The sequence below is a fragment of the Dermacentor silvarum genome, chromosome 1 (genome assembly GCF_013339745.2).
Source record: "Dermacentor silvarum isolate Dsil-2018 chromosome 1, BIME_Dsil_1.4, whole genome shotgun sequence".
NCBI classification, from domain to species: domain Eukaryota; kingdom Metazoa; phylum Arthropoda; class Arachnida; order Ixodida; family Ixodidae; genus Dermacentor; species Dermacentor silvarum.
In genome coordinates, this window is record NC_051154.1 from 442997809 (window position 1) to 443011932 (window position 14124).

At 44.5% G+C, this 14124-nt stretch overlaps 1 protein-coding gene across 1 annotated transcript in view; it reads right to left on the minus strand.

The window, feature by feature from the left end:
* Window positions 1-412: 412 nt before the first annotated feature.
* Window positions 413-14124, minus strand: part of LOC125944163 (O-acyltransferase like protein-like) — a 124626-nt gene continuing 110914 nt past the window's right edge. Inside the window, exons 14-15 of the mRNA XM_049664374.1 lie at window positions 8568-8710; window positions 413-641 (exon numbers count right to left, since the gene is read on the minus strand). Of these exons, the coding sequence (XP_049520331.1) occupies window positions 435-641; window positions 8568-8710 (350 nt within the window). The 3' untranslated portion in view covers window positions 413-434. The remainder of the gene's footprint in view (window positions 642-8567; window positions 8711-14124) is intronic.

A 14124-nucleotide genomic window follows, 5' to 3' on the forward strand; every position in this document is an offset into this window, starting at 1 on the left:
AAGGTGCCACGGTCCACTAAGCCAACTGCTCGGCGTAAATTAACCAGAGGCAATTTTTTAACAGTCTCACAAATAAGAAAAAAACGAAGAAGACGAGGAAGACGAGGAGGGAGAACATTTGTCATATTTAATTAACAATGTACTCACTAGCCCAACAGCATGTTCTTATTTCGACCACTTGGAGCTCTTTGACACGTGCTCAACTCTGAAGTACTCGATATTCTGCATGTCAACACTATCAGAATGCGACAGCCGTCGTTGGAAGCTGAATCCGGGACCTCGGGCTCGGCAGCAGAATGCGCTGAGTCACTGCGACGGATGAAGCTCTGTTTAGAATTTCACGGTGCAGTGAGTGGATATAACGCGCTTCCGAAGTAAGCGCCACAAAGAAAAGTATGCACATTGGGCATAGGTGGGCGTTATTTCTCTTTTATTCACTGCTGATGCATCTCTTGCGGTGCTTCACTGTGGTGTGTGGGGAGCTCCAGGTCGTGTCCTCCGTTGATTTGCTCTTCTTTCTTTTTCTGTGGCGACTTGCCCCACATGATCTTGTCCAGGCGACCAACGGGAGCCTCGCAGGCCAGGAACATGACCAGCGCAAGCATACCACTCCAGACAAACACTGACACACTCTGGGAGAACTGCGGGAAAAGTGAAGTGAACGAGAATGAGCGCTGGTAATGAAAGCCTCGAAATAGCGGCAATTGGTAGTGTGGACTGCACAAGATAGAACCCTATGAATACAACAACTGGAGCAAGATGTTCTCTAAATGTACTGAGAGAGTTCACAGGCAACTATAGATTCATTTATTCGAAGATCTTTACATCTTTAAGCGACCCTAGGGCTACGAGAGACGCCGTAGTGCGGGGCTCCGAATTAATTTGTCCGCCTAAGATGATTTACCGTGCACTTCAATCTAAGTACAGAAGCGGTTTTTGCATTTATCCCTCTGAAGAGTGGCTGCCACCGTTGGGAAGGGAGCCCGCGACCTCGTGCTCAGCAGTATATATAATGGCATAACCACTGAGCTACCTCGGCGGATATACAAACAATAGTAGTGCACACAGACAAGGCAATATTATAATTGGATGTCTGCCTGTTGGCTATGTAACCCCAACGGCATGGACAGTATACTGCGACAAACACGAAACAGCGTTTGCTGCGTCCATCCGCGCATTGGTCAGCCCGCTTTTGTTCTTACTATAAACTCGCGGACAATTTTTTGTGGTAATTATGGAAAAGCTGCAGGAAAGCTCACGCGTACGTGTTGCTGCGCCATGTATAATCCGGCAGCGCCACTAGCGCTCTCGCTTGTGTGCGCTTTGCCTCCGAAGCTTTTCCGTCATTGCCACAGAAAGTAGTGCGCGAGTATACGGGTTTGAGAAAATTAAAACTTTCGAATATACGAATGACATAGTATTTCCCGTTCGATTCGCATTGAATTCAAAAATTACCCATTCCAAGCTGCCGAATATTCGTTTGTATCAAACATGTAAGGGAATTTCAACAATTGTTGCAATCTTCAGAGGGCAAAACAGATGCCACGTGACGGCTCTTCCAAATAATTCTGCCGCAGGGAAGCCGTGGTTGCCGCGCAGGCTGAAGCTGAGCGAACGCATGGAGGTCACTTCTTCAGAAGAGTGATCTCGCCAACTTGGGTCCAGTACACACCGCTGCAATTACACGCCTTATACATACATCATTTCGGCGGTGGCAATGCCTTGTGTCGCTATACTGATTCAATGTTAACGCATTACGTACCCTCACCGGTCATCGTGGCATGGACTTCGGCGGAATTTTTTTAAACGCGAAGCACTTTCGATCCTCGAGTTTACTTGTACGTCGTGCCGTGTAGTATGATTTATTTCTGACCGAAAAGGTAGTGCCAATGACTGCAACCCTGCTCTGATTAAGAAAACAATAATTGACGGCGTAAAAACTATGCATAAAATGCCGGATGACAGGTATCTAAAGCGCACAGACCTAACAACATGACGCGTGATGCTCCATGACTTGTCAGTTTTCTTAAACTTACATTTCGGCTATTCCATGCTTGTGCCACTTGGTGCGTGCTTCTACACTCATTCTTAGGCAATACTCTAGAAGGGCTACATTACGTTTAACTATATTTATACCTGTGTCGTACTTATCTGTGCATTTCATATAATTTTTGTTTGTATTTTGTGTTATTGATTTGATATTTCCGTCAGACAACGGAAAGATCTGCTAAAGGATATATTAGCCTGACAGGGGCTTCTACTCTGGACACAGTTGATACGGAAACTCCTATCAGCATTGTTGCCTGGACAAGCATCATATGTGGCCTTCGTCCTCGTGATATCGCTGCGTCAAAGTGTCGCAATTCGCATGTGCCTGATTTGGTGTTTGCATTTCTGCGCAGCTTGTGAACGGTGTGCTCCATAGACATAAAACATTACATGATAATAATGTTGCGACTGATAGGGCACAACACCACGACCCTTCTTTGCCGGTGTACTACAAGTTAGCCGACGTGCATCGCCGTTACCGTCATACTAGCGCCGTCGCCGTCCTCGTCGCCTTGGTTGGAGCAGTCATCACACACGCTAGCGTTACCCACGCAATTTTTCGCCTCTCACAAACGTGTTGTTCGTCCGTCTGTTAACGCTTTACGGAAGCTCAAACGATGCTGAATGGCCAGATACGAGCAAAGTGCTTCGCATAGCATCGATTTCCACATTGTGTGGGCTCTGCCTAATTTTTGTGTAACGTATCAAGCCGAAATCACTACTGGCGGTCATTTATGAGCCCACATTAATAGATTTTGCAGCCGAACATAACGTTCAGAATACGGTGCCCGCAATTCAGTCACAGGTTCAGTCAGCGATGCCTAAATTAGATCATTTCAGTAGGTACATTGAGCAAGCAAAGTAGTAGTCGCCGCCACGCCGTCTCCATGCCAACAAAAAGGCCATGCAGCTTACTAGCCCTCAAAAAAGACCTAGTACTTTTAGCTCTTGTATATAACGTGTTATACTCTTTTGTATTCTACGTAGTGTCATCGTTTGCATGCTCATCACAGTCTACATCGCGGCAACTTGTGCGTGTTCGTGACTTCGTCTACAAACTCATTGCGGTGCGACTTGCCTTTGCCTGTTAAACATGGTGTTTCAGCAAACTTGGGCAAAATATTAAAAATACAAATAAAGGCGCTAAGTGTGACGTATTGGCACAGTATTGTTCTGAGCCGCACGGAGCGCGTCATGATATTTTTTTCAATCCACCGAGCTGGATAATTAACCAAGATAACTTAATTAACTTTTGATTATTATCTCTAGCGAGAAATCTTCAATGCAAAATTTGTAGCGCTTGTTCAGAAACACCGGATTATTTAATCTCTGCTAAGATAACTGCCCTGTTTAATGTTTTTCCAGAGTTTCTTTAAAGATGCGCGTAATTTAAATACCACGTGACTCACGGCTAACGGGCCGCGCTTTTAGCGCCCTCAAATGTAATTTGAACGAATTAGCAAAGGTTGCTCCGCACACAGAGGGCGACTGAACAGGCTTTCGGTGACTGTCATGGATTTAAGTGACAAAAGGGGCGTACCGTTTGAAGAAAAAAAATTGTACTACAAAGCGGCCGCCACGTGCGAATGCGATACGGGACCGGAGACCGCATTTAACGCAGTGCAGGCATTTTCTTTTCTTTTCGGACCAATGAAGAAACACGATGGAGGGGTAGAGGGTGACAGTGGGATGAAGGACGGAGATAAAAAACACGATCGCAGTCACCGACAGCCTGTTCAATCGACCTCTGTGCACGGAGCAGCCTTTGCTGATTCGCTCAACTTACATTTGAGGGCACTAAAAGCGCGGCGCGTTAGCCGGCAGTCACGTGGTATTTTTTTTTATTTCGCGACCTTTAAAGAAACGCTGGAAAAATATAATCAGGGCAGTTATCTTAGATCTTATAAATAATCTGGTGTTTCTGAAGAAGTGCCAGAAATTTTGCATTGGAGATTTTTCGCTAGAGGTAATAATTAAAAAGGTAATTAGGTAATATTTGTTAATTACCCAGTTTGGAGGACTGAAAAAAAATATCATGACGTGCTCAATACCGCTCAGAACAATACTGTGCCAATACGACACGTGTAGCGCCTATGTGTTTTTTAATACTTGGCCCAAGTTAGCTGAAACACCCTGTATTTATATGTTTGTGGTTGTATAGGATTGTGTGCTGTGGATTTCTGGCCTTGTGACATTGTTTATTTCCATTTTCTCATGACATATATGTTTTATATTGTTGCTTTTGCAATGCGAAACGGAGTAGCCGTCACCATTATGGAGTGTATATACATCTTTCTTTTATTTTCATTTCAATAAAAAACAACCTAGTACTGAATTAGAGACTATAGGTCAAGTCTACGGATATGACAAATCGAAAGCAAGTAACGCCTGTCACACTGCTCGATAACGATGATGATTGACGATGATTGATGATGATAATTTATTGGCATCCCCTTTGAAACAGGCGCGGTGACAAATAGTAACCCAGCCTGCTTGGTTTATTCAGGTATGCTATACATGTTTTTCATTCTAGCATTTTTGTATACATCTCCTTAAGCTTTTTTTCCTGACTTTCAAATTATCTACCTAGTACCGCTACCTATGCTGTAACCAATCCGGTCATATCAATCTCTTGCCTGATTTTTTTCAACCAATACTCTAAAAGTATCTTGCTTATCTCGACTGCTGACCGGTTTATGCTTCCGTACACTTTAAATCTAAGCTCTTCTGGGAGGTGTACGTTATCTAAGCGTCTCACTGGGTGAATCCCTTCGCATTCCATTAGGATGCGCTGAATGGTCTCCGAATGTTTGCTTCAGTATACACATGCCTCATCATGTTGCGAATATTTGCTCCGGTATGTTTTTGTCCTTATGCAACCAGCTCGAGCCACAAATAGCAGGACACTTCCCTTTGTGTTATCGTGCACATTTTTCGCTTCCAATTTATGTCTTGGCAATATTTCAAATATCCATGGTCATTTTTGTTTCCATTCTTTGCACCCAATTTGCTGTCTCTGTTTCCCTGCCTCTCTTTCTGATGACTCCTGGTTGTCTATTTACATTTTCAATTACCCTGTACTTAGCTTCCAACTTTCTCGACCTCTTCCTCCATTTTGTTTCTACGGTTTTCAGGTACAGATACCTGTGCACTTTAGCCGCCCATTTACTTTGATCAATATGTTCCTGAGTTTTTCTTCAGAACTAATTTTGCTCTGCGCTTCTCTCACTTCAAAAGAGGCCCAACTTATCTCACCCTGCGCTGCCTCATTTGTGGTTTTACCGTGGGCTCCCAAAGCCAACCGGTCTACCAATCTTTGGTCAATTTCCAACCCCGACAGAGAATCGAATTTTAAGCACACAATGACATTTGCAAACATTAGTGCTGGCATGAATTCACATTTATTTTTACCCCAAAGTGCTCTATGTTTTATTATTGCTGCATTCCGCTTCCCGTTTAGTTAAAGGTTATTTTGGTAGGTGCTTAAGTCTTTCCTTTGTTAATATTTATATTGATTGACTATAGGTATGGCTTGCTTTTGCACTGACACCAAGTAATTACTCATCTATTCAATAAAGATCATTATTCATGAAGATAAGGTCACTCATAAGGTGACAAAGAAGGTAAGGCCACGTGGCGATAGCTTATGAAAGTGTCGTGTACCCACTACTACTGGACAGATTACAGTCCTACAATTTTCCGAGATATATGACGACACAGATTTTTGCATTTATAATAAACAGAAAATTTTATTGTTTTCAAAACGGCTTTTCTTCAAGAAAGTTCGATCAGACAAGAGGAGTGCCCCAGGGGGCTGTTTTGTCCCCTGTACTATTTAACCTGCTGATGAGTTCAATTCTACTGCGCTGGGAAGTTCATCTGTATGCCTGTGAAGACGACATCACATTTTTCGCGACAGCAAGAGACATCAATTCCCTTTACCTGTCCTTGCAAACGTACCTATGTATTCTAGAGAAGTGGCTTCGCACTCTTCACCTGTCACTAAACGTAAACAAAAGTGCATTCCTTGTCTTTCCGCTTTCCGGGCCGATACATTTATCATTAGTATATGATCAGAGAACCATCCCACAGGTAGAGTCGCTTAAGTACCTGGGTATCACATAAGATGAAAAACTTAACTGGCGTTCTCACATACAAAATATTGCAACGAAAGGGACACGAGCTGTAGGTTTATTACGTAGAATCAGTAATCGGCGTTCTGGTATGAGAAGTGACACATTAATTATGATCTAGCGTATGTATGTACGACCGATTCTAGAATTTGGCTGTGTTTTGTTTTCCGGAAGAGCAAAACATAAAATAAGAACATTTGTTGTTTTAGAGAGAGAAGCTATTCGAATATGCTTAGGTCTGCCTAAATTCGCTGCCAATAACGTGTTATACCAGGAAGCACGCTTACCTTCTCTTTACACGAGATTCCGCGCATGCTTACGGTTCAAACCTACTTAAGAACTTATGAATCTACTCTTAGACGTACAGAATATATATTTATTAGTGAACCAAATTTATTTTTTGAGAACACCTGGCCACGGTTACATACCCCACGGGTTGTATTTGTGCAAGCACAATTAGCACCTTTAAATGTTCGCATTAGGGAAATCATTCCGTTTGATAGGTCCACATTGTCCTTTAAAATAGAATTTGAAGACATTTTTCCCAATAACGCAAAACTGCTGCCCCAACCATATTTGAATATGCTTTTGCAAGAATATTTGGCCCATTTCCCAATAAATGTAATAGCGACTTAGGCTTTCTCGTGTGAAGAGAAGGCAGGCGTGGTAATTTACTCACCATCCCTCGATTGGTCTTTTTCACTTCGCCTGCCAGATTACACATCAGTTTTTCAGGCCGAACTTCTGGCAATAGTTCTTGCATTGCGAAAGTTACCGCTAAATGTTACAAAAGTTGGTATCGTCACAGATTTCCTTTCTGTATGCAGCACGCTTAACGCGTCTACAAATTCGACAACTTTGAACACGTTTTATACATTAGCTCCACCCCACTTAAGGTTAGTTCATTTACTATGGGTACCAGCTAGGCCACCGAGACATCCAACCTAATTAATGAAATAGCTGATTCTTTAGCACGAGCTTCTTTAAAAGGTCCCACGATATCTGCGCTGCCGGCAACTGGACACACCACTGCAGCCAGATATAGGCAGTTTTCTTTGACCGAAGACGATAAAAGCCTCGCATTAGCAAAATCAACAGATTTTATACATCCAAATTATTCTTGGAACCGACGGTGGTGTCTTAAATGGCAATTTGAAGTAACATTTGCAAGGCTGCGTTGCCGTATTCCACAACTAAATTTTTACTTGCACAAATGTGGTATGGCGGCATCCCCATTACGTTACCTCTGCAATGAACCAGAATTCATCGATCACTTTTTATTACAGTGTCGGCGGTTTTCTAATCATCGACAACGATGTTTGGAAATCCCACTTCGCAATCTGCCATTAAGTTGTTCAGTTATACTCTCACTTGAGCCATGGTGTTAGGATATAGCCATGGGGATATTTGCCGAGCCATTTATAATTTTCTTTGTGACACAAAAAGATTGCCTTAATAATATTTCCCCATTTTCCATGTTTTATTTATTTACATTTCAATAAATTATAGATTTAGGAACTTCAAAAAGTAATGTTACAAAATTACAATTATATTATTATTATTATCATCAAAAATTTACGTCTATCCTTTATTGTATTTAATTTATTATTAAATGCATATTATAATCTATTCCTATCTACGCAAGGCTGACTAACTTAGTACAGACTACCTAATTCTTTTATTATCGGTTCATTTCCCATTTTCAATGATTCATTTATTTTCCTTCAATTTTTATTACTTACTTATTTCTAACTAATTTATTTTAAATTTCGATCATGATACCACCCGGTTCGTGGCCTATCCCCCACATTGGGTTGTGCCATTGATTGAGGCATCATCCTCATCAGCCACTGCCACACTGCGCCGACTGCCAGCCGGTTATCAATGACGCTTCGTCGACGATATTAGTGCTACTCGGTAGTAAGAAAGTCGTCCTCCTCGGCAAGCGTACGTTAGCGTAACCGCTCAGTCCAGTGCATTCTATTCTCTGTACCAGCGAGTGCAATGGTTTTGCACTCACTGGAAACAATAGAAGCTGGTAGCCGCTGAGTGAGTGAGTAAAACTTTATTGAAAATAAATAAATAAAAGAAGGCACGCTCGTTGGGGCCCCTATTCCAGGGCTCCACTGGCACGAGCGGCTCGCTGGGCTTGGTCCAGAAGAGCCAATTGGCTCTCCCGGCCCTCGTCCGCAAGCCATGCCTCCCACTGTCTATTCCTCATGAGTGGATGTTTCAGTATTATTGGGCTGTCTATGTGCGGAGGCCTCTTGGGAAATTCCCATGTGATGTGTTTTAGTATCTTTTCGTCGTTTTATTCCGGTAAATCTTGCAGCCTTTCGCAAGCAAAAGCGTACGGGCGCACTGCTGCTCCGTGGTAGCACTTACCAAATTGAACGTGCTGAAGTACAACTTCTCCCTCACCGCGCTCTTCCACAGAAAGTAGAACGGGAAGTGGACGAGGTAGATGCCGTAGGAAAGCCTACTCAGCACCGCCAGTGGAGCAGCCGACAGCGTCTTTTGTAGAAAACCTGGAACAGAAGCAGGAGCCCCAGGAGAATGTTCGAGCCTTTGCTCGTCTTCGATTTCTTCAGCGGCCCTCAAAGGCCGCGTTCATGCTTTTCCGCGTACCGTGTGAGCAAAGTCAGTGAGCACAAAAAATACAGGCGATAAAATTCGTTCGTAAGAATTGTTTTACATTGGCGGGTCGCCTTTGCTAGGAATACCTTCGATACCAAGACTCAAAGGTGGCTATTCATTCGAGCCACCGTATTGCGTAGGAATTGGTTTTTGAATTCGGCTTTATGCATTCTGCACTTAGTCGAAGGGGAGGAATGTAGCTTGTACTGCCCACATCAATTTGCCCTACACATTTTCAGGCCGCCTGACAGCCTCTGAAGCTGCAGATGATAATAACGAATACTTCACTTACAGAAGTAAAAAGAAAGATCCATTGTTCCTGTGCTATTAAAGCGTATCTTTTCGTCGTTTTATTCCGTTGTTTCTACGCGGAGCTGTTATACACTAGGTTCTGGCAGTTTGCGTGCGTCGGCAAAAAAGATGGCGGCTACCCCAGAGCTCACGACCGGCCGATCTCGGTGATAAAAACTGTGATAAAAGAGTATCCCCCAGCTGCGTTTAATTGCTAGAAGTCTCAAAACGTATTGTGATAAAAATATGGTAATAGAAACAAAAAACCGGAATAGACACTGTTTATTATGGATTGTGGTTTGACGTCACGGGCTCTATCAGCTGACCACGTAACCTTATCTCAGTTGCCTTCCACCCATGCAATGGGTAGGCCGCGTGCGGTGAGGACTACGAAAGAAGGTGCGCCTACGAAGAACTCCGTCGTGAACAGAAGCGGGAATGTGCACGGTGACGGCGGGTGGCACCTAATACGGACGAAGGTCATTCCGCAAACGCCAAGCGTATGCAGCTTTGGTTTGATCAACCCGACTCCACTCCCATCGTAATTTTGGGTGATTTCAACATAGACGTGTGTCGGCCAGACGGAAAAGGGTTCGTGGCGTCTCGCGTGGAAAGGTTCGGCATTCAATGTTACACGAACATCAGTGTGCCCACGACCCGTCATCGGTCGTCTATAGACCTCACATACAGCTCCGCTGGTCATGCACCTTCACAAAGTAGAATGGCTCTGAATGACTTTCTTTGGGCTCGTAGCGCTAAAGACAGCCATTGCTTTCATACCATTGTTTGTTTACACAGCACGAGCTAGCAGGTTAACTTCCAGGAAGCGCAAGCACATTGCGATGAGGGTGCCTTGAAACGCTGGTGCACTGAGGTGCACGTGGATGCTGCGGAAGCCCAGTCGCTCAAAATATTCGGGAGAGTCCCCCTAAGCACGCCGCATATATACCAGAGCCTATAGATAACAAAGCAAAGTAATAAAGTGCTTTTAGTATTTTTCGTGATCAGAATTGTACGAACAAAAATGTACGACAAAAATACAAAAGAATCCCCTCCTTTCGCGCATTCCTCGGTCTCGATACCTGCAGCGAATTTGGCCCCGCGCTTTCGCTGACGAGGAAGAACACGGCGTACGACTTGTCACGCACTGTGTCGCTGCTATCGCTTCGCAGTTATGTGCAAATTTTGCAATGTTCGAGAATTGCCGGATCAATTTTCTCCATAGTTTTACGGGAATCTGCAATAGAGCTATTAAAATTATTATTATTAATATTATTATTATTATAGGCCCGTATTTTTAAATCTTTCTTTTCGTTTTCCATTCCTTCTTGGTCTTGGTTGTGCGTCCGCTATCGCCTGAATTGCCAATTAGGCGTGAGAGATGATAAATAAAGAATAGTATGAGAGGAAAACACTGCTTACTAAATGCGGAAGAATTACGTTTCCGATGCGGAAAAAAGTGCGCGATGGATAGCTTCCACACCGATTGCAACAGAACTAAAAATTAAACTTCTACGATAACGACAAAAAGATGAAAACAGAACTGAAAATTAAAATATGAATAATTCAATATGACACCATGATCTACATTTTCAAGGTCATGGGACATGTTGCACGACACCTACAAGGTAAAACATAAATATCTGGGGTTAATGCTGCAGTAAGAAATCAAAATCTCTCTAATTAAATATAATACCAATTCGAATGTTTGAAACAAGACTAATCTAGCGTGAAGTGTGATCGGAATGAAGCTTTGAAGACACATATTCCGTAATTTGAAAACCACTATGAAGGACTTAAAGGATGTGGGCCATACTTTAGGTTTAGAATTTATTAAGATGCATATTCCTGGGAAAATGTCCGAAGGTACAGCTCATTTCTTTCGGTCAGGGTGTATTCGTTGAAATTCATTACGACTGTCTTTCACGCTACTCTATGCCTTCCAGCACACAAACATTGCAGCACTTTCTCGCACGTGTTGTAAGCCAGTGCAGGCTGATTTGACCGAATATGTTTGCGAGTAGAGTGTTTTACTTCGTAAATGCCCGTCATGCGCAGTTGCGCCGGCAGCACATATTGTTTCCTGAGAACAATATAATCGAGGTACCCGCGTGAATGCGAAAGACCGTATGCGAAAAACAACTAAAAGTCTCCTTCGTGGTATTTCTGTCTGTGTAAATGAATGCATCAATTTGAATTGAGACAATGAATGTGCCCGTACTCACAGAAGAGTTCATGTATTTAAAGGGTTTACAGAAACAAGTGTGGCCAATCATGATGGCTGACAGAATATCAGCGAAGGCGGCCAACGAAATAAAGAAAGGTCACAGGCCTGCGCGGCACACGCAGCTCAGTCACAGCGTAAGCTGGTGGAGCGGCTCAAGAGTAGCTCCGGTTTCGGCACCACGCACACCAGGGTCTTCGCGAGAAAGTCTCTTCGCCTCGTTTTGACGAGAACTATCTGAACTGCCTGCCGGGCATCGATGGCGAGCTGCGCACGATGCGTTTGCAGGCACGTTAACTAGATGGCGCCACCATACTTGCGGAGACTGGGGATCGCGTTTTTATTTGCGCGCCTCGTTTGCATGGCATCTTGTCGTCTGCGCCTTAACTAGATGGCGCCGCCATATTGCAGGAGGCTCGGATCGTCTGCGTCTGCGTTTATAGGGTTTTTTTCCTCAACCACAGGCGCTTGCCTGGCTCAGTGGTAAAGTATCCGACTCGCGCGCAGCGGTCCTGGGTTCGATTCGGGTGGATATCGGGTACTTGCTTTATCATTTCCAGCGATAGCAGTTACGCGGCGGGGGCGGCGGCGGCATCATCGCGACCCGAAACGGCTATTGGAATGAGCCCATAACATCTTACGTTGTAAAATGCCTCTGTCATACGAAAAGGTTTGTGACTTCAGTTCCTATTTACAGCAGCCCGCGGTGGGACGACACCACTGGCCCCAAAAGAAATTGGTAATTCGCATGTAATGTTGATTTTTGAATTATTTGTGCGTATATGTCTGACCTAGCTAAGGGTGAGCTTGTTTAGTAATGCTGTGTTTTATAAGCAATTACGCTTTTGTTCCTTTGTCTCTTGACTGGTTCCGACAGGCGAATACGCAGCGCACACACTTTTTTCGTGCGCCATGGCAGCTAACGTGTAGCGGGTAACGTCATTTAAGGACCCTTCACTTATATAAGATGACTGTAAGTATTGTGAGCTCATGAATTTCGAAACGTTGTCATCAGTCTCGCACGGTTCTGCAGACTCCGAGGCATCATGGCCGTGTCGCTGCTTCATATCTTCTGCTGGTTCAGAGCTGTGTCATTCACCGCGATGCTTTGAAGCACTTCCGCGTCGAAAGACTGGTTTCCATAGACGGGGGGAAAAACGAAGCAAAATTGTCGCAGTACAAAGAAAAGCGCTTTTCACTGCCGGAACCCCCCAAAATTGCTGCGCATTAAAAAGCCTAGCACATCGCAAACGCAAGAAAAAAATAGTCTCTGGAAAACCTTGTTAGAAGGACACTAAAGAGAAACGTGATTTGAGCTATGTTAGTAAATTACTTTTTGAGCATACCAAAAAACCACTCTAACCAAAAGAAGAAGCTTGGTGAGCCAACAAAGGCCCCCCCCCAAAAAAAACAGGTAGCAACGCTGCTTTCAAATTCCTGCATCAGCTCACGGCAACGTCATGGATTTTGACAGCATCTGCTGATGCCTAGTTACATTTCTAACGGTGAAGATGAACTACTATGCAATGTATTCTAGATGAATACGAATGAAAGACTGAATTTAAGAAGTTTCAAGAACTTTTACTGAATCACATCGGCCAAAATTGAAAAAAAAATTCATTCACAGCCCTTCCACTACTGTGAAGTTCGAAGCCAGTGAAGCTATGACTATGGTGGGTCTGCTGTAGTAAATATTGCTATAGTGAATTTATACATTTATATTGTTACGCGGAGGACGAGTCAGTAAGACGGGCAACTATTTACAGGTTGTATTTACAACAGCGGTTGCAGCGCTGACCGGTAAGGTTCACAGCGCGAGCCCAGCTCGTTCTTCCTCTTCTTTTCTCGAGTGATGGCGCCCGCGCGCCTCGGTCAAAGAATCAAATACCACACGCGTGTAGCATAATCCCCCGGCGGCAGAAGCGACGTCCCGGAGCGTCTAAATGTCATCACTGGGAGGGTGATACTGCTTCAGTCGTGTAACGTGCACGATATCGCTGAACTGGGAAGCAGATGGGGCGTCAGGGGCGATCTCGTATGTGACGGGAGTCACGGCACGAAGCACTCGGTAGGGGCCTGTGTAACGCCACAGCAGTTTTTGTGACAGGCCGACCTGACGCGACGGAGACCATAGAAGCACCAAAGAACCAGGCGGGAAGTGCACGTTTCGGTGTCGCTGGTCGTACAAACCCCTTTGACTCTCTTGGGAGTTCAGAAGGCGGTCACGGGCAATTTCCCTTGCGTGAGCAGCGCGGGCGACGGCATCAAGTGCATATTCACTGGTGGGTGCCGCGTGAACAGGGAGAGTTGTGTCGAGGGGCAGTGCTGGTTCTCGGCGGAACAGGAGTAAAAATGGGGAATAGCCGGCTGTGTAGCGGCACGAGGAATTATAGGCAAAGGTGACAAACGGCAGAGTGAGGTCCCAGTCTGTGTGGTCTGAAGAGACATACTTCGCGAGCATGTCTGTTAGAGTGCGATTAAGACGCTCCGTGAGGCCATTAGTTTGCGGATGGTATGACGTGGATAGCTTGTGCCTCGTGGCACAGGACTGCAGGATGTCCGCGATAACTTTTGACAGGAATGTCCGGCCACGGTCTGTGAGAAGTTGTCGCGGAGCTCCATGTAATAAAATCACGTCGCGTAAAAGAAAATCGGCAACATCTGTGGCGCAGCTTGTAGGGAGCGCTCGGGTGATGGCGTAACGCGTGGCGTAATCAGTGGCCACAGCGATCCACCTGTTCCCAGAGGTAAAAAGAGGAAAGGGACCAAGTAAATCTAAACCAACCCGAA